This window comes from Triturus cristatus, chromosome 5_1, assembly GCF_964204655.1.
Source record: "Triturus cristatus chromosome 5_1, aTriCri1.1, whole genome shotgun sequence".
NCBI classification, from domain to species: Eukaryota; Metazoa; Chordata; class Amphibia; order Caudata; family Salamandridae; genus Triturus; species Triturus cristatus.
The window spans coordinates 59,595,253-59,615,930 of record NC_140587.1 but is presented as its reverse complement, the minus strand read 5'-3'; the positions used below and the strand labels follow the sequence as shown (position 1 = coordinate 59,615,930).

The window sequence follows — 20,678 nt, the reverse complement described above, 5'->3', positions numbered from 1 at the left end:
CTCCAAGTCATTAAATCTCTGACTTCCGGTTCTGCCTTTCGGCAGACCGGACGTCCTCGACCTAAAAACTGCTCGTATACTGATGTAGAGGCTTGTACCCGTGCGATCACTGGAAACTGGCACTCCAGTTGGCAGCAATTGAAGACTTTTGTGCACATCATGAACAACGTGCATAATGTCGTTATACACTAGATCACGCTGTAAACATTGATAGTGGGCTATTATGTCTTTAAACAATGTTCCTATGACATGCAGAAGTGCTTACTAACTTGTTTCCTAGGCATCCCTTTAAGCATGAGAGCCATGTTTCTTTTAAAATGGATGTCATTCTTTCTGCATATTTCACTGTTCCTTTGTGCAGAACACAGTCAAACAGTTCCTATCCCATTGTTCTGGCTGCTCTACTCCAGTTTGGGATTTATTACTTGCCACCTCGTCCTTTGCAACCTTCTGCTCACTCTTTGATAATCCCTTCCGTCAGTTAGTATCTCATTTCTAGCACCAACAAGCTCCTTTCTTGAGTGCCATTGCCATCTTCCCCTGTTCACTGGTCCAGTGTGCTGCTGCATAATATTGAGCCTCTCTCGTTCTTTTCTGGAACAATTACCACCACTACTACCCACACCCCGCATTGAATATTTACTCCTTCTATCCCCTTCTCAAGTATGTGGTCTGTTCATCTTTGGCTGTTGACTGTGCTTTCTTGGGCTTATACTGGGCTCTTCCTACTCTGCTCCTTGTGTATAACGCTGCATTTTTCTCATTGCTCTCCTTCCTTCTACTTCCTGCAGCTCTTCTCCTCACTGTCCTTACTAGTACCTCACACTGCTCCTCTCCTCCTCGCTCTCCTTCCTTATGCCATCACGTAGTTCATATCCACACTCTCCTTCCTTGTGCCTTGCGCTGCTCTGCTCCTCACTCCTTCCTTGTGCCTCACGCTGCTCTTCACCTCCTCACTCTCCTTCCTTGTGCATCATGCTACTCTTCTCCTCCTCTCTCCTAGCTTGTGCCTCACGCTGCTCTTCTCCTCCTCCCTCCTTCCTTGTGCCTTGCTGCTCTTCTCACCTATTGCATTTCCAATGCTTGTTTGATAAGGAATGTGAACCACTGTCTGTGGAGTCATAAATTAATAGATCTGATTGGAAATCAAGGTGGGCCTCGACCTTGCATGAACACTATGCGGCCAGTGGGTAATGTGTCCAGATGTCCGGCATGGGGAGCATGTCATCACTGTGTGGGCTGTGTCCTGATTGGCTATGTGTTCCTAACTTTATGCGGCATCTGACTTTATGGTGTTTTTGGTGAGAGCACACACCTCAGGTCATGTGTGCTTTATTGGGGCCAATCTCCCTGGACCATTGTGGTGCCGCTTTGCCTATCTATGATATTGATCTGGGATTTCCTGTTTGCTCATGTTTCTTCCGGCTACGTGCCACCCCACCTGTGACCTGTCAATCAGTGAACTCGAACCTGGGTCTAAGTGCCTGCCTGACTATGTATTTGTAAATCAGGTTTGACGTGGAGCTCAACACCGGCAAATTTGTTAATAAAGATTGCGATTTTGTTGCTATACATAAATGTATTGTTCTTCTTATTGTCGTTGACTTTATCAATATTAACATTGCCCCCACTAGTAGAAATGTCTACTACACTATCTAGCCCATACTTCATGACAGTTATATTATTGGGGGCCTGTTGTTCTTCAGGTTCGACAATTACTACTTTCCTTGTTACTTGCATTCTATCCAATTTGAGAACTGAGATTTTACGGCAGGAAATCCTCAATTGCACAGAACCACATGAAAACAAGAATTCAATGAAAACCAGCTACAACAATGAGCACAGACCGGAAAGCCACCAGGGGATTCAGGAGAACCAATTCGAGAACCACGCCTGCTCAGAGGCACCTCCCTCCTCATGCATGTCTCTTTGTAATCCGTGCAGTGCTTGGATGGCAAGAGTCAATGTCCAATTATCCAAGTCATTCCCTGGAATAAACGTGCAGCAGGATGCACCAATCTTGGCACAGAGCCCACCCTCCATCGTGGCCATTAATTCTAAAACATACCGATGCTGCATCGCAATAAGGCGGATTGCTCTTAGTTCACCCTTGATTGAATTAAGGCTGAGCTCAGTGCTGTTTATCTTTTTAAGCATTTCCTATCTAGATATCTGGAGTCAACAGGCATTAGCTTTGTCTGCGAGGTAAATAACGTTATGGACCCTCCTGCTAATACTTGGATGTCCATGAACAGTCTGAATTACTCTGTAATGTCCTTGTACTGAGCCCAGTAAATGTACGGATGCTGGTACAAAACTAATGGTTCTTCTCTGGGAATGACCAGTGTTGGGGTGTGTATGGGCACAAGGGAATAAAGTCAGCACCATCAAGGGATGGACTGAGTGTAGGCAAATTTGCTGAAATGCCAGTATATATCCATCAGCGTGGAGGTGCCCTATTGCATATCCGTAATGCACACGATTGTGCCGCAGTTCTCATTCGTGACCAATGGAAGTGTTCCTTTACCTCTGAAACATAAAGAATACAGTGTAAATTTCCATACAATTAGGCGGTACCCTTGCCTTCTAGTCAAGTGTATCCACACACCTTGGTATCCCAAGTTTCCTGACATGGGGTGTCTATGCTTCTGTTCAACCCTCCCTTATGAGACTCCCTTCTGTTCGTGTCATCAAGGTGGATGGCCCTGCACAGGAACACCGTGTCTGGGGTTTACTTGTTCTTAAAAAAGACTGCCCCAAACATGCTAAGGGCCATCTGTGAACCACAAATGGAAGCAGAAGCGGATATGTTTGTGTATTGAGCTGGGGTTTTTTCTACATCCAAGAATCTCTTCACTGGGATGTCCCAGGACCAAACAGTATCCTCCCCTATGGTGCCCTTCCTGCACATCATGTCCAGCTTAGTTTGAATATTGTTAGGCTCGGTGAAAAGTTATAAAGCTGTTGGGTTGGTCTTGTATTGAGTCAGATTCACTACCACTCTCTTGGGTTCTACCTTGTTGGGCTGGATTTTGGCAGTTATTCTGCATAGGTATAAGTGGAGAAGGCAATTTGCTTTCTCAGGGGCTACATCTTGGGACAAGTTAAGTCTGTCAGTGCCTACTGCATGCGAAATCAGTGAACAGACCTAACACTACCTGGCTGATGTCTTACAGCCCACGTTGGTCATGTGCTGATACACGTGATGTGTAAGAAGGTGCTGTTTAGTGCATGTGGGATGCTAGTGTTGGGGTTGGTGTAATTGGTGGCATGTGAGGGATCCTTATGCAAGAGCTATGATAGTTTTTGAACGGACTCCATTTGGCAAAGCGGGTCATTAACAGGGAATATGTGTGGCAGCACCCAACATAGACAGAGGGTACATAGAAGTGCAATAATTCATAACTTGTTAGTGAAATTTGCAGATCTCAGATACGGGTCCAGGGGAGGTGTCTATGGGCCTCTGGTTATTGGGTTTTCTCATTTAATAGTTCAAACAAACGTTTGCGATTCAGTTCGAGCTTTTGATTTGCACACTTTAGATATATATTGGGGAGCGGATGTAGCAGCTGAAAGGTGGTGCACTTGGAGATTCTGTTACAAATCTGTTGGAAAGAGCTGGGTTAATTTTGATTAATTCAAAAAACATTGCATGTGCGCCGTTGTAAATGATTTTCTTTTTGGGGGGGGGGTTCCTGTACATCCATTAGGGGTGTGTTCTCCACACTCCATGTATGCAATTTTTAGTTAGGCACCGTAAGGTGGCCTTGAACGTGTGATCTTTTTGACAGTTAAAACTTAAAGGTGGCTTATTGGTAATCAGGCGAATGAATTTTTTTAATGAGTTGTTGAGTCCTTCTCCTTTTTCTTCGTACTTAACTGGGTGCTTGGATTAGTGCGAAAAAATGTTTAAGGAGTCAATAAATCAATCAATCAGTCAGGATTTGTAAAACGCGACTAATCATGCAATAGGGTATCCAGGATCATGCATACCCGGAGGCTTATTCAAACAGCCAGGTCTTGAGGGCCATTTGGAATTCCAGAAGTGAGGTGATGGTTCAGAGGTGCATGGGGAGGCTGTTCTAGGTTTTTGCTGATGTGGGAGAAGGAGCATCCTCCACTTCTGCCTCGGTAGATGAGGGGAGTGTGGGCAAGTGAAAGGGAGGTGGAGTGTAGTCTTCGCAATGGTTGGTGGAAGTTTAGGTGGTGGTTAATTTAGGCACATCTTTTTTTGGTGGCAGAGCCTTGTGCGCATGGGTCAGCAGCTTGATTTGGCAGCACTTCTGTAAGGGCAGCCAGTGGAGTTTCCTGAGGTGGGGTGTGATGTGGGGTCGTCGAGGAAGGCTGAGGATGTGTCAGTCCAGTTGGCTGGTGATGAGGGCTTGTGCCATGTGAATCTTGTGTGAATCTTGTGTGTAGGGTAGCCACTTGAACATCTTATGTAGCATGTGCAGAGTGAGGAAGCAGACAGAGGAGACGACTTTGATCTGTGATTTGGAGCTTGTTCTCAATGATGATTCAGAGGTTGCTGGTGTGGTTCAAGGGAGTGGGTGCGGGTCCTAGGTCTGATGGCCATCAGGAGTCATTCTATATGTTGCTGCTCTTGCCAAAGATCAGTACATCCAACTTGTCTGTGTTCAGCTGCAGGCAGCTGTTCTTCATCCAGTCAGCAACGTTTGTCATGCATCTGTGGAAGTTGGTTCTGGTGTTGGTGGGGTTGTCGGTGAGTAAGAGGATGAGTTGGGTGTCATTTGCATAGGAAACTATGTTGAGACCGTGGGATCTGATGATGTTGGCCAGCAGGGTCATATATACATTGAAGAGTGTGGGGCTGAGGGATGAGCACTGGGGGACACTGCAGGTGATCTCCTTGAGTTCAGAGGTGAAAGGTGGGAGGTGCGTCCTCTGGGTTCTTCCACTGAAGAACGAGGTGATTCATCTTAGCATGCCCCTTTGGATGCCGATGTGGTGGAGTCTTTTGATCAGTGTGTGGTGGGATACGGTGTCAAAGGCTGCCAAGAAGTCAAGGAGGATCAAAACTTCTGTTTCTGCACAGTCAAGGTGGGTTTGGATATCGTTGGTGGATGCGATCAGGGTGGTTTAGGCGTTGTGATTGCTGCAGAAGCCGGATTGGGGGGCATCGAGTAGCTGGGAATGGGATCAGGGAGATTGGCCGGTAGTTTTGAGTTCACTGGGGTTGGCGTAGGGTTTTTTGAGTGGTGGTCTGACTTGGGTGTGTTACTACGTGCAGGGAAATGTTGCAGTGCCGATAGAGGTGTTGAGTAGGGTGGTAAGTTCCTGGCTTATCGTTTGGTTTCTGAGGCATGGTCTTGTGATCAGAGGGATGGATAGCATCAGTTTTTAGCTAGGGTTTTATGGGTGCCATCAGTTTTCCCAAGAACCTGTCTCTTCTGGTGTGTGCATGGGGCACCATCGGTGTGGACTGTGTATACCATTTCACACATGCGTGGGTCTGTACAAGAAGGGGGCCTGTCGCTATTAATTGTGTTGGTGGTGGCAGCATGCCCTGAGATCATGTGTGTGTATCTTTCAGTTCCTGACATGTGGTGTACAACGTGGCCCTCCCTTAGGGTGCCAGGTATCTCGACTCCACCCTTTCTCTAGAGACTTCTTTTGGGCTTCTTAGGTTGAGTTTAGGTTTTTTCCTTAGGTCTCGGGCAATGTGCTACCTTATTTATCCTGTGGCGGAGGTGGTCGGATATTTGTTCTGTGGCCTCATGTAGCCCTGATTGTGCAGACTTGTGGTGTCCAAGGGTGGGGCCTATTGCTTTTTCGGAATGGAAAATGTGAGGCTTGGTGCATTGGTTTTGCTGCTAGGCTTGATACGGGGATAAGTGCATTCAGCGTTCTACTCTTGCCTCGAGCTGAGATGGAGCCCCTCCTTCCTCATACAACTTCCTGCTTGTAACTCAGGACTTCTAATGAACAGGCATGCTACTGTCGCTTTTTGGGAGAAGTATGACATGGTAACCAGACTATGGATATTTGGAAGACTTGAGAGTATAAGGAAAGAAAGCATTTACAGTGATCAAAAGAATGTAGAATGTTCGGGGCTAAGGCCGTGAACTCCCACTGAACTTCTGCCTAATGATGATGATTAGCCAGGGCTACACCAGGCTCTGGGATGCCTGGCAATTCTGGTAAACTTCCAGACTGATTTGATGCCTTGTGTGCACCTCGCAACTTATTGGTTCTTGTATGTGTGCTGTGGAGGTTATGGGATCTTCCCTATCCCAACTGTGCGGGATCTTGGTTCCCGTCACTTGAGGACAGCTTTGCTTTAGAACTGAAATGGGGCATCCATTTGACCAAAGTCTTCTAGTCTTGGAGGTGCTGTTGAGGTTTTACGCCATGAAGGAAACATGGTTCCCAGGCCTAATGCCCAAGAATGGGGACCTTTCGACATGGTAATCCCGCCCATTGACTTTGGACACAGGGACCTGGATGCCTGCTTATTTACTACTTTGTCTGGGAGGCGCCCTGACCTCTCGTCAGACTGACCTCCCGATGTGGTAGGGCCAGCCAACCCCCCCCTGGGGGATCAGCAGCAGAGTGGAAGCTTGGCTCCCGCAGGTGCCCCTGATCGCAAACTTTAGTGATGATACACAGTCGACAGAACACATACAGAAGCTCTGAATCCCCAAGTGCAAGTAAAGGTTTGTATTCCCAACATTGTCTCATTGGTCCTTCTTTGGTTTTGGCACCGTTCATTTTTGGGATGTGGGTGAATGAGTGATATTTATTCTGGAGGTTTATCTTACTGCATATTTGTACTCTGTGTTTGTGTGAACACATTTACTCCCGAGACAGTTATCCCTCCCTGCCGAGGCTGTGGTTCTGGTCCTTGTTGGGCTGAGTTCCCTATCTGTCATTGCTGTTGCCAAGTGTTTGTCCAATTAGCTGATCCCTGTTGTGATGGTGCAGCGGCTGACTCACCTCTCTGTGGCTGAATGTAAGGTGCATTCGGGTTTCCCTTGCATGGTTTGTAGATGAACGTTTGTGGGGTTTTCTGTTGGTTGGCCCTGGCCCATCAATCTGTTTGTGGTATACTTTTAACCGGGATCTGTCTGCCAAGTGGTCCGACCAGTATCAGTAGTAACATACCCTAGAGTCGGGTTGCTGCCAACCTCCCTGGCCTCTGCCACTATAGCTAGATTGAAACCCTCTGGGGTTGTGCAGTAGAGCTCCCTTTAAGAGTGGTGCCATTTGCACGCTCTTAGCCAACGCCTACCTCTCTAGGGCGGTCTATTTCAATTTATGTTGGATCAATTTAGATGTGTCTCTCTGGGCGTTTCTTCCTGTTGGGGGATCATCCTCGTGGTATGCAGAGTGGGTGTGTGTGTGTCTGCCTGGCCGTCTCATGCTCAGCCTTCCTTTCCCTACGACCAGTGGGGACGTTTCCTCACGGTGGTTGTCTGTCTCCCTTATGTGCAGCATTATGATAGCTGCATGCTCAGGTATTATTTTTCAGCAAAATGGGGTCCTTAGGCAGAGAGAATGCACCTCATTGCACCAGGCAGCCTTGTGTTCACTGTTCCCAGATGCGCATAAGTGCCGTTGTGGTGGCATAGTCTGAGCTCGGCATTTCAAAAGGCGCATGCTTTGCCCCCTTTTCTTGCTTAGTCCCAGAGGACCCAGTGGATGTGTGTGTAGCGTAGTCACAAATCTGGATGGTCATTTTTAGTTTGGCTAGCAGACATCATCCTAAAAACGACAGGCATGGAAAGTGAAGAAGGAGCAACGTTGGGACCAGCAAGGTCCAATAAACTCAGAACAAGCAGGGGAGTCATAGCAGGCCCCAAGCAAGTAGGGGAGCCAGCTGAAGCAGAAGAAGACCCTCAAGAGGACCTACAGACCGAAGGCGCAGGAGTTGCAAGAGGACATCAAGCAGCTCACTAAGAAGGAAGGCCTAAGGTGCAGAGGATGCAGTGAAGACGCTGTACTTCGCAAGAAATAATTCTGGAGGCTTAAGCTTCTTGTAGCCCAAAGATCTCTGGAGTGCAGAGTCAACAAGTCTTGGCAACGACAAGTCGATGAGGTGCACAGGGGTTTATTCCCAGCGGTTCTGACATGGGATACTGGGCTAAAAATTGCAGTGATGACAGATGAGGCCTAGAGGAAGTTGCAAAACCCCTACCTGTGTTGCTGAGCCTTTCGAAGTCCATGGGACGCCAGGAGCAGCAGACCAATCAGCTTTGTTGTGGTGCCTGCAGATGCAGGGAGTGACTCCTCACTCCAAGGGAGATTCCTTTGGGTGTCCTTGATGCCCACAGTTCTTTTGAAGATCCTGGAAGAAGCATATACACAGACAATGAAGAAGACTTTCAGAGCAGCAAGACCAGGAGCAGCAGGAGTCTTCCTTGATTCTGTCTCAGTTCCAGGCGAAGTCCAGCCAAGTTCAAGTGTCCAGACGGTCGCAGAGTGACGTGATTTTAGGCTTGAGTCTTGTCCCATGATGAATCTGAAGAGCCACCCACAGGTAAACCCTTAAGTACCCTGGGGAAATGGGTTGAAACGACCCAGGGGTCCTTACCCGAGGAGGGGCTGGACAGAGGTGAGGATACTCCCATGTCCTTTGTCCAGTTTCACGCCAGAGCTGGTTCCAACTGGAGTATGCAAGGAGGGCACCAAATGTGCCCTTGAAAGAAGTCTGGTTGCTGGCAAGCGCCCCCACCATAGCCCAATACACTAAGTCCTGTCTGGGAGGTGGTCACTCCGCCCTGTGACAGAAAACCTATTGTTCTACCTTACCCTACTCAAGCTTGGCTCAGCAGCAGGAGGGCAAAATTCTGTCTGTGGTCGCCAGCAGCCATAGCTTACTGTCAGACCCTGAAAGGCTGTAACCGGTAGTACAGGGGAGTACCCTAAGGGAGACCCCCAGTACATGGGATCATACCTCCAACACTGGAATCAGTGTTGGGGTATGATTTCAACATGTTTGATACCAAACATGACCGAGTTCGCTATAGCCACTATATAGTTAGACATCTCGGGCCCGATTCACGAAAGTAATCTCAGACAAAATCCTAACTTTATGACTTTCGGTATTCACAAAGGGCATTTAGGAGTAGTAAAGTTAGGATTTTGTCTCAGTTAAACTTAAGTTGTTGTCTTGAGTTTAACTTTTAAAAAACTTAAGTTTAACTGAAACAAAATCCTAACTTTACTATTCCTAAATGCCCTTTGTGAATACTGAAAGTCGTAAAGTTAGGATTTTGTCTCAGATTACTTTTGTGAATTGGGGCCATCATAATGACAGATGTCCACTATATGTATTAAAATGGCTAACCGCACTTACAAAGCCTGTAGATTCGGGGTTAATCTGTGTCTCCTACTCATGCAGAAACACCCTCACACTTATAACCAAGCACCCTACCTTCAGGACTGAAAGGCCTGCCATAGGGGTGACCTATAGGTTTTATGTGCAGTGACTCGGATATAAGAAAACCTATATCTGTCGTGAGGGGTGCTACCACCAACTCACACAGGCTGTGATGCCAGGCCTGTAGTCACAGGTTGAGTGGTCTCTCATGGGTGGCACAATACATGCTGCAGCCCGTGGGAGACCCCTGGAATACCTATGCCTTTGTGATCTCAGTACCATATGCTAAGGACTTATAAGGGTACACCAGTAGCCAATTGTGGATGTACAAAAGTACTTACCATGGTCAATTTAGAGAGACAGCACAGTGAGTGGGATCCTGAATAGCAGGATCCCAGTCTTACTAGGTCAAAAACATACTGACACCAAGCAAAAAGTAGGGGGTAACCATGCTAGAAGGGTCCTACATTCTTACAGGTTCCCCCTTTTGGCCTGGGAAATGTGTGTTCCTTTGTGTATGCATGCCTTTCTTGGCATACCTTATTTTCTTAGCCTGTATGGGTAACCTGGTTTGCATGTGTTCTAGTGGTGACTGCATGATACGTTTGGTAGTTTTAAAAAACAAAATACACTTTAGTTTCTTTGTTTTAGGGATACTTTGGATTTGATCTAATACTGGGGAAAATATACGCGGGGAATTACTACTTATAATTAGGCTACTACCAGATCATTGCTATTCAACATGAACATTTCATAAACACAAAGAACAATGCATGCTTTGGTTGTGGTTGTGACATAGAAAAAGTGCAATTGTCAACAAAAACAGTATCAGAACGATACTGACTCTTGGCATGAAAGAAACAGAAGCACCTTCATATGAAACATTGGGTCATGGACAAAAACACAATACTTAAGACAAAACACAGCTTGCAGTAATCAACAGCATCGAAACATCACATATACTTTACATCAATCTCAACAATAACTGATAAAGAAAAAATGATGACTTTGGCAAAAATCCCTTGCCTCACTCCTAACAGGCTGCAGAACAGCCTGGGTGGAGAACATGCCCAGGCTCCTATTGCCTGTCTGAGCGCCGAACCATGGTGCTCAGACCATTCACAAAGCTGCATTGCAACGTTGTGATTGGCTGTGTGTGCATGGAAGCCTGTGTGCTTCCTGTTGCCAGACTTGAGATGAAGAGGACGGCGGAGAGGCAGTGGCCGTCTGGAGATGAGGATGGAGGAGAGGCGGCAGCGGGCTGGCTGGCTGTAGCCAGGTAAGTGTTTTTACAAAAATCTTTTTCAACCCTCCCCCTCACCACCCCATCACTCCTGTACGGTAGCAGCTGCTACTGTTCAGAAGCAGTCCCAGTACCGTCAGACTGTATTGAATTATTGGCCTCTATCTAGCTGTGTATATGTCAGAGCTCGCGTGTCCATTTTAACGTAGGTGACCTGGAACTGGGCCTGGGCTTTCTATGGATGTGAACAAGGAAGAGGGTGTGAGATAAAAGTGAACAGTGTGAATACTGAGCTCTGTGTGGGGTGGGGAGAAAACAAATCGAGCGAGGCTCACTAATAAATGTTAATATAGCAACAAATATTAATGATGGATGTGGATTTATAGCTCTGATTCTTCATGGCTTCCAATAAATATGTGCTGCAATTGGCTTTGTGGAACATGTCTTTTGGTGCTTTTCTCTCTTTGCTTCTCACAGGGAGGCTCTGAGTATGGCCATTTACAGTAAGTTTATGGTTGTTCATTGTTTCTGCATTAAAAAACAGCATCTATTTCTTTGAATAGAGTGAACTCGACCCAAAAGTATTGTCATGAAGTCATTAGGATATTAAGTGATATGCTCAGAATCACAGGATGTTGAACCGACGCAGAGACTCAAACTGGATTTCTTTGCACCATAGGTGGCAGCTTAGGCCATAACACCACATCTCTCCCTAATGAAATACAATTATTGAACTAAAGAGAATCTTTGCAAAAGAGCGCGGTCTCAAGGCCCTGGGGGGTGGGTTCTGCAGTTCAGTCGAAGAGCCAGTTCAGTCGAGGGGCCCGGTCTTGTGGTCCTTCCTGAATTGAGGCAATGAGGGTAATTGCCTGAGATGTAGAGGAAGAGAGTTCCAGGTCTTTGCGGCGAGATAGGAGAAGGATCTTCCTCCGACCTTGGTCTTGCGGATCTGTGGGATAGTGGCCAGGGCCAGGTTGGCAGAGCAGAGGTGTCTGATGGGAGTGTAGAAGGATAGGCGCAGGTTGAGGTCTGCAGGTCCGATCTTGTGGAGGGCCTTGTGGGCGTGCGTGAGGAGCTTGAAGGTGATTCTTTTGTTGATCGGAAGCCAGTGGAGGTTTCTCAGGAGATTGGAGATGTGGCTGCGATGGGGGATGTCCAGGATAAGTCTCACAGCGACGTTCTGGATACTTTGCAATTTCGTTTGGTACTTCTAGTTGGTGCCAGCATACAGTGTGTTGCCATAGTCTCGTTTGCTGCTGACGAGCACCAGGGTGACCATTCTTATGCACTCAGTGGGGATCCACTTAAAAATCTTTCGAAGCAGACAGAGCGTGTGGAAGCAGGAAGATGAGATGCATTAATTTGGCGGTTCATTGAGAGCGAGGAGTCAAGGTTGATGCCGGGGTTATGTACATGGTCATTGGGTGTGGAGGGGCTATGAGTGCTGCGGTCCACCAGGAGTTGTCCCAGGCAGGGGTGTGGTTCCCAGAATGAAGATTTCGGTTTTGTTGAAGTTGATCTTGAGTCAGCTGTCCTTCATCCAGGTGGCGACTTTTTATCCTTTTGTGGAAGTTGTTCTTTGCGGCTGTATGTTCGTTGGTGAGGGAGAGAATCAGCTGGGTGTCAGACGTAGGAGATGATGTTTAGTCTGTGGTTTCTGATGATGGCTGCCAGCGGGCCATGTAGATTTTGAAGAGTGTGGGGCTCAGGGAGAAGGCCTGCGTGACTCTGTAGCTGATTTCTGTAGGTTCTGAGAAGAGCAGTGGTAGCTTGACTCTCTGGGTTCAGCCAGTGAGGAAGGAGAGGATCCACGCTATGGCTTTGCCATGGATACCAGCATCATGGAGTCTAGCATAGAGGGTGTGGTGGGAGACTATGTCAAAAGCGGCAGAAAGGTCAGGGAGGCTGAGGGCTGCAGTTTTCGCCTCAGCTGAAGAGATTGCAGATGTCATCTGTTGTGGCGAGGAGTGAAGTCTCGGTGCTGTGGTTGCTTCTGAAGCCTGATTGGGAGGTGTCCAAAATGTGATTTGTTTTGATGAATTTGGTGAGTTAGACGTTGATGGCCTTCTCGATTACTTTGACTGGGAAGGGGAGCAGAGAGATGGGTCTGTAATTCTTGAGGTCCATCAGGTTGGCAGAGGGTGTTTTAAGCTGGGGGTTGATTTCGGCATGTTTCCGGTTTTCAGGGAAGGTGGCAGATTCGATGGAGCAGTTGATGGTGCAGAAGAGTTCATCAGTGAAGGAGGTGCTGGCTCGGTTGAAGATGTGGTGGGGGCAGGGGGTCTGAGAGGGATCAAGAGTGGATGGTCTTCATTATCCATAAGGTGTCGTCGGTGGTGAGGGTCATCCAGTTGAGCAGAGTCGGATGGGATCTGGATCATTAGGTTGCAGTGGTTGGAGGTGGGTGGATCATGTGTTGCGAAGCTGTTGTAGATGTCTGTGATCTTGGGGGAAAGAAGGTGCGAGGTTGTCAAAGAAGGCTTGGGAGGGCGTATGTCAGTGGCATATGTGCTGGGTTTGGTGAATTCTTTGATTATGGTGAAGAGTTCTTTGCTGTTGTGTGCGATGGCTTTTATACGTTGCTGTATGGCAGTTTTCTTTGTGGTTCTGATGGGGTGGTGGTGCTCCAACGTGGAATACAAAATCCCTCCCTCCGTCACAGAGACCAATGATATCACAAACACACACATTCAATACATTCGCTGGTGGGGTCCATAACACCAACATTCACTCACCATCAATCTGTGTTACCGGGAGGCGATTATCTTCCAAACGCTGATATGAAAGGAAATACCTCTTTTATCCCAATGAGCGACACATCTACATTACCTTCCGTAACTCATTAGGCCCTAAATTCCACCTTTGGCATTCCACTCATAGTTTGGCGGTGGATCTGCTAGTTGCTGGTTTAGGTAATTTCTAATTCTCTATTTACTTTAAATCAATAGATTTTCTATAAATAAACAACCCAACTCAATTTTGTAATGAATCAAATCAATCTTTATCTAATTAGTGCAAATTAAATCATTGGTTATTCAAGCAGTCGATCATCATATTTACCTATTCTGGCTAATTGTCGTCCTCTTAAGTCAAATTCAGTCGTTCTATCACTCTATGCCCATTTAATTCAAGAGTTCAGTTCATCAGGAAATTGGGCATCAGCTCAGTCCGTCAAAGATTCAGGGAAGCAGCTGTCCTGCAGTGTCACCATCCTCTCCGTCAGCATAACGTCAGGAAAATCAGAAGCTCTCCTACCCTCACTATTCTATCGAATTTTATAGGGAAATCAACATAATATTGTAACAAATATTGGTTTTCGCCACTCCTGATTGGATAGTCCAAGATCGTATGACAGGGTTCTCACGAAATAATGTCTCTTAGGTCATTAGTCTTGCTTGTTCCGGTTTTAAGAGGCATCTTATTGTTCTTTTAGAAAACTGGCTTGCTTCCCAGGACGACCTTGGTGGGTACAGTCTGGTTAGGGTCAAGACGAGGCCACTGTTGCTGGCGTTAGCGCAGGCGCACTTCACCCAGAACCTCATGGAGCAGCTTAGGTCACGTCGAGTACAGGAGGCGGCCATTTTACGATAGGCCCAAATGGTCAACTTAAGCAAAGAAACACAAAAACGTAATTAATACATAGAAATGGCTACTAAAATGTTATTCCCTCGCTAATACCCATATGTGTGTGTATTTATCTAGCAGAAAGCAACACTCAATGCGAATTATACTCAATTTATAAGCACAAATACATCACCAAAGCAACATATATCATGCAATATTCTAATTGCCTATCATTAGTATGCGTACATATTTTATTTAACATATTAGTTAAGCCATACAAATGCAAATCCCACGTGTAATTCATATATCAGTAAGGTTGGTAAGTATTCACGGCAAATCAATCAATAAGATTACTATTAGTTAATTAACCCCTTCCCCGCTCATGACGGAACCGTTCCGTCATGAGCCACGGTTGCCGTGTACTCATGACGGAACGGTTCCGTCATGCCACGACCGTTGGCGGCCGCTCTGCCCACGCGGCGCTGTTTCCCCGCCTGTGCGGGGGGACAACGCAACTGGGCGGAGTCATGACGGAACCGTTCCGTCATGAGCACAGCTCAACCGTGGCTCATGACGGAGCGGCTCCGTCATGAGCACAGCGCCACCGCGCTGCCCCCCCGCACCCCCCAGCGCCGCGGCGGAATTCCCGCCGCGGCGAAGGGGTTAATCAAATTAATATAAACATGCAATATGAAGAGGGTATACAAATTTTTTTTTGAATTACCCGCTCCATCAGTGGTGCGTGGTGACAGCAGTTTTGAAGGCTGTGTAGAATACAGGGGTCTTGCTGCTCCTCCTCCATCTTCTCTTGAGTCGTCTGCAGCTGCACCTGGACTCCTGGAGGGCGTAAGAGAACCAGCTGACTTTCTTGTTGGGCTGTTGGCTGGAGGGTTTCCTGAAGTGGGCCAGTGTGTTGGCGCAGTCGGAGATCCATAAGTGGAGGTTGCATGCTGATGTGTTGGTGTCCACGGAGGTCAGCGGTGGTGTCTTGAATAGGGCGGTGGCATGAAGGGCTTCGGAGACCATGTTGCAGCATCTGCACGGATAGCGGTGGGCACGTTGGTGATGGATGGGTTTGGTGAAGGAGAAGTGGACGGCAGCGGTAGTCAGTCAGCTGAGGAGTTGATGTCGCTGAGGTTGTCCAGGTGGAAATTGAGGAGGATGTAGTCTTTTGAGGTGAGGGTGTTGTGTGCAATGCAGTTGGTGATGGATTCACTGAAATGGGGCAGGGTCCGGGGGGTCTGTAGATGTGCATGTTGCAGAGGGTGGAGTTCGAGTTGGTCTAGATCTGAAAGTGGAGGTGTTCCATGTCAGGTAAGTGGTTGTCGGGGCTAGTTGAGAGGCAGAGGGTGTTTTTGTGTAGGATGGAGATGCCTCTTCCTGGACGGTTGGCGTGTTTTTTGTGGATGATTTTGTATCCATTGTAGATGTTGGTGGAGTTATCCCGTGCAGAGGTGGGGTTCATCCAGGTTTCTGTGAAGAAGGCAACATCGGGGAGATGGAGTCGAGCAGTTCCCAGATTTCCACCTCGTGTTTGTCGAGGGAGCATGTGTTGAGAAGGACGCAGCTGAGGTGGTCGAGCCTGGTTATTGGGGGCCATGCGGTTGGTAGGTCTGGTGTGTGAAGGCATTGGAAGGTGTAGTTGTGACAGGTGAACAGTCCTTGGGTTTCATTTGGGGATGCGGGGTAGCAAGCAGTTGAGCATCCAGGGTTGAGGGTGCGGAGGATGCTGGCGTCGTAGCAGAGAAAGGCGCAGGGACCAGGGTCCGTGGCGTTGGGCGCAGTCCAGACGAGGACGGGTGTGCACGGCCTTTGGCACACTAGTGGTGCGTCTGTTGTGCGCGACTGCACAGCGGCTGCCATTAAGTAGTGGTAGGGAGGTGGGAGAGGCTGGTGAGCTTGTAGGGTGGATGTGGGAAGCGGTGCTGGAAGGGGGTCCGGAAGCAAAGAGGCACAGAATGGCACGGAAAAAGGCAAAGAAAAAGTCACAGAATAAACAGAAATACAGAAAAATGAAAAGACAGGAAGGCAGAGAAAAGCAGAGACAAAATGCAACACTGGACTACCAGGGATGAGGTGCAGGCGCAAGCCTGCGGGTGGAGGATGGCCTTGAACTCGGGGACTGGAGCGCAGAGGGGGCAACAGCTACCAGGTGGAGCTGTGCTGCAGGGAAGTAATGGCCGCTGAAGATCAACGTCGGGAGCAGTGGGTGGGCACTAAAGTTTAATTAATCTGTGCTTGGTCCCTGCTCCTCAGAGGCGAACGGAGCTGATGTTTGGGCTGCTCTGGCCAGTTAGGAGGCAGCAAAGAAGACCGAAACTGGAGGCAACAAATGGTAAGCAATGGCAGTTGCAAGTCCTTTATTGAACACAATAGTGACGCAACTGAGGGCATGCGCTCGCAGGCTCACCCCTAACAAGTGAGGCCATGTGCTCACAAGCTTCCACTGTCAGTCACTTCTGCCACTAAGACATATTAAGATTAGCTTACATACATACACAATACACTTATGCTCGAACTGAAACGATGGATCCCCAGCCACAAACCCCCAAACACGCAGCTAAGCATAACATATCCTCCTGGTATTCATGTGCTGTGCCTCGTGCTGCTACATTGTTTTACACTTATTATAGCACGAACTTGGCTCGAGGGTATTGGAGCGCTTTACACGAGCAAAAGATTATTGCACAAGGTCAGATTAATTTTCAGTTGCGTTGCCATGTGTCCCTTTAGTTTCAGCAGACAGTGAACCCAGACCAGGACGTCTGACTGCCACCGAAGTAGACTCCATGGACTCCATGGGCAGTCAGTGGCATCAAGCACTGTTAAGAGAGACTAATACACCCACTGCAGCCAGACTCGTAGAAAACTACAATAACCACTACGCTATTGCTAGGCGTACAGAATACATGACGACATCAACCAATAGCGTCCATGCTCCATTGAAAGGCATGTATTGACCCGGAAGCAGATGCCATTCATACACCTGCAGCCGCGGAGATCCCGGAGGGGAGAGGATGGAGGGGTTGGGGTGGCAGGGTGAGGGCATAGGCGAGAGGATGGAGGGTCTGGGGTGGCAAGGTGAGGCCTGCCTGCAACCGAGGGAGTGCTATCAGCCCGCACCGCCCTCTAGGGCCGGGGGCGAGAGGATGGAGGGGCTGGGGTGCCAGGGGGAGGTCGGCCCGGATACATGGGCCCCCACCCTTACAGAAGAGGGCCACCCAGAGCAGCGGGACCGGGCACAGACCGCTGACTCCGGTTATGCCTCTACCCTGACCAGCCGCCTCCTCCTCTACCCGCCCTGTGCCACCTCTGCCAGTCAGGCAGACATCATGTGTCTGGGCAGTGCACAGGGGCCGGAGGGGGGCTGCAACACAGTGCCTAGAAGAGGCAAGCGCCGGGGGGAGGGGCTCGCGCTGGGTCCAGGGGGGGCCTGGACCCCTGCGAGGAGGGACGGGGGCTCTGGGCAGGATGTAACATTGGGGGGCATTGAGCTCTATCAAAGGAGTGGGGGTGAGGACTCTGTACTGGGAATTCACCTAGATATTCATGAAGGGCAGGAGGCCCTGCTGGGTCCTGGAGAGAGAGTTACCCAGGGGAGTGGGTCTGAGGATAGGGGTAAGGATGTCCTACTTGAACCTGGGCAGGGGGTGACCCATGGGAGGGGGTCTGATGGCCCTGGGCTTCAAGAAGACACAGGCAGTGAAAGGATAGCTCTAGAGCCGGATAAGGAGGGGGCCAGTGCTCAGCTACTGGAATGGACCGGACCAGAGGCCAGGGGAGATAACCAAAACGGGGGTTTGGCCCAAGAGACAGAGCAGCAGAGCCCCCTACTGACCCCTGGACCAGAAGCATCCCTTGGGGCTTCTCAAGGGAACCAGAGCTGGATGAGGAAGCTGCTGCCACCTACAGGTAAGAAGTAGTAATTACACCAAGTGTTCTTAACCTACCCTCGGAGGCAAGGAAGTGTAAATATACCAGGTGTTCCTCTACTGCCCCTTAGAGTTTAGGAAGTGTAACTGCACCAGGTGTATATCACCTGCCCCCTTAAGGTAAAGCAGCATTACTACACAGGTGTTCATATACTGACCCCAGGCCCAGAATCATTCCAGAGGGATTCTCCAGGGAAACAGAGCTGGATGAGGAAACTACTGCCACCTAAAGTAAGAAGTGTTATTACACGTGATGGTCCTATGCCTCTGGAGCAGGGGATCAACACATAGGGGGTTATTATGACTACCGTGTTCTTGGGACCGTGGTACTCACGGTGGCGGTCTGACCGCCGTATTCAGAGTAAGGTGTTCGGACCGCAACCAGCCTGCCAAGGCACCGCCAGGATCATAGATCTTAAGGTGCCGGCGGTGTGTAAAGTGGTGAGGAACAGAGGTTGTGCCGATCCTGGCACCATGTCTATATTATGAGTTGCTCTTCTGCAAGCCTTGAATCCTGCCATGAAAAGACTGGCAGAAAGGCAAGGAGGGGGCTCCAAAACTGCCCATTGGGGTGGGTGCAGGGTTTGCACATGTTGTGCCCCCCTACAATTGCACTTTTGTGCGCCATGCACAACATGGTGCATGCCACACAGTACATACAGCAGGCTCTCTCACAACGCCATTCTGCTTGTTAGGCTCTCCTATGAGCCTAACCGACTGCCACCATGACACCGTCACCGAAACGCCGTGGATTTAACTCAGAATCCGATGGGCGGGTGCACCACAAGCTTGGCGCTGTTCCTGGGCCCGCAGCTATTCTAGCTGAAGACTGCCAAACTCAGACTAAGGCCCTTGGTGCATATACTTAGCATTGCCTCTTAGGATTAATCGGTGAACAGCTGGCATACATGGTCCGCCTTAGGAAGTGTAACCATGTACCTATATCAGGTGATCATCCTGTGCACCCCAGAAGTAAGGATGTATTATCTAAGCCAGGTGCTTATCTCTTGCTAGTAATCCATAAATTCCTATGCATGTGATTTTCTTTCCATCTCTGTAAGCCTTAATACTATTGGCCGTCACCTTTCGTCATTTAAGTTGTTAAATTTAGATTTTCTGCAGCTTCTTGTGTCTGTTTTGAGCATTTGAGTGTTGGAAGTTGGACCTCAATGTTTTCTTCAACTGTCCCTGATGAGGAATTTTTGCAGACAAAAAGAGATCCTAACATTTAGGAAGTCAAAAAATGCAATGTACTAATGTGTCTCAGGCACATTTAGCCATTCCTATTGGGGTTTCTATTGGCCTCTTCATTAATATTCTTGGGGTAGGTCACAATTTACGACCCATTAGGAATCGCTAAAACCCAGGGATAGTGGCCTGAGGGGGACAGCAGACTACTATAGTTGTGTTTGCTTTTAAATAAAGCAACTTTTTAGGGGAAATGCAGCCTGTTTTCCTTAAAGGTAAATGAGATGCGTTTCTAAAATAAAAACTAAGCATTTCAGTTTTATTTTTTAAGATGGCCTCCTGATCCCAGGAGGGAGGGTGCATTATATTAAAAGTGTGCATATTTGCCCCTATAGTGGCTTTACTATTGAAGGGAATTATAAGTGCTAGATGGTCCATAGGATAACATGAGCTGGCACCTGCGCAAACCCAAGGGTGGCAGTTCCATTATGGTACTGCCTAAATATGTAATTCTTTGATCAAACAACATGTCTTCTCACGCCTTACTCAAATCTCGTGTCAACTGCGATGTGGGAGGCACCCAGTTGGCTACAATACAGGTTGCCCCAACTTCACTGTTCTCTGGCTGGCAGCCCACACTTGCTGCCACCAAGACAGGATTCTGACCTCCTGCCAGGCAGTGTGAACACTCCCAGGAGTCAGGATCCAAGACCTGAGCAGGAAGGAGGTCACACCTCCTCCTTATGTGGTTTACTAGTGAAGGAGGTGTACACCCCTGGAAGACTAGCCACACCCCTAGGGTGGGCTGCCTGGTCTTTACATCTAACGAAGGCTTCTGCCACTTTAAAAAGAGGTAGAAATAACAGGCTCTGGCTAGAATAGGTGACCTACACCTCTGAATGTGATCACCTCGGGGGCAGACTAGCAGACCCCGGACACCCTTGGATTATTGGCTTTAGTCCTTTGCACACTGCAGCTAAAACAATGCTCCAGATACGAAGATTCACTAATTATCGTGCCCTCAGATGGATACCCCCAAATCCAGCTGGACTAGTGCATTGTGGGAACTGTAGCCCTGCCTTCCATGAAGTTAAAAACAGCTACCTCATTCCTCTGGACCACCAGACGATGAAGTACCTTTCTACCAAGTTTTCCGCTGCCAAGGCTTTTTGGTCAGTCTGGCAACTGACCCCTGTACTTGACACTGCACCTAGAGGGAACTCCATCCGACTTTCGCCCCGATGTTAGTAACCACCCCATTGTATTTTTGCACCATGTTCCCTGCACCACCATGTTAGCGGTAAAAAGCAGCTCTCCAGCGGCTACCTTTCAGCACCAGGGACAACCAGGACCCAGGCTCTATGTGCCAGGTAAAATTGAACTGACTGTCGTGGCATGGTCCTAGACA

The 20,678-nt window shown here is 48.4% G+C and overlaps 1 protein-coding gene across 1 annotated transcript in view; it reads left to right on the top strand.

The window, feature by feature from the left end:
* The first annotated feature begins 17,129 nt into the window (after positions 1-17,129).
* LOC146830179 (uncharacterized) overlaps positions 17,130-20,678 on the top strand; it is a 59,635-nt gene continuing 56,086 nt past the window's right edge. The window contains exon 1 of the mRNA XM_085604416.1: positions 17,130-18,062. Within this exon, the coding sequence (XP_085460542.1) occupies positions 17,168-18,062 (895 nt within the window). The 5' untranslated portion in view covers positions 17,130-17,167. The remainder of the gene's footprint in view (positions 18,063-20,678) is intronic.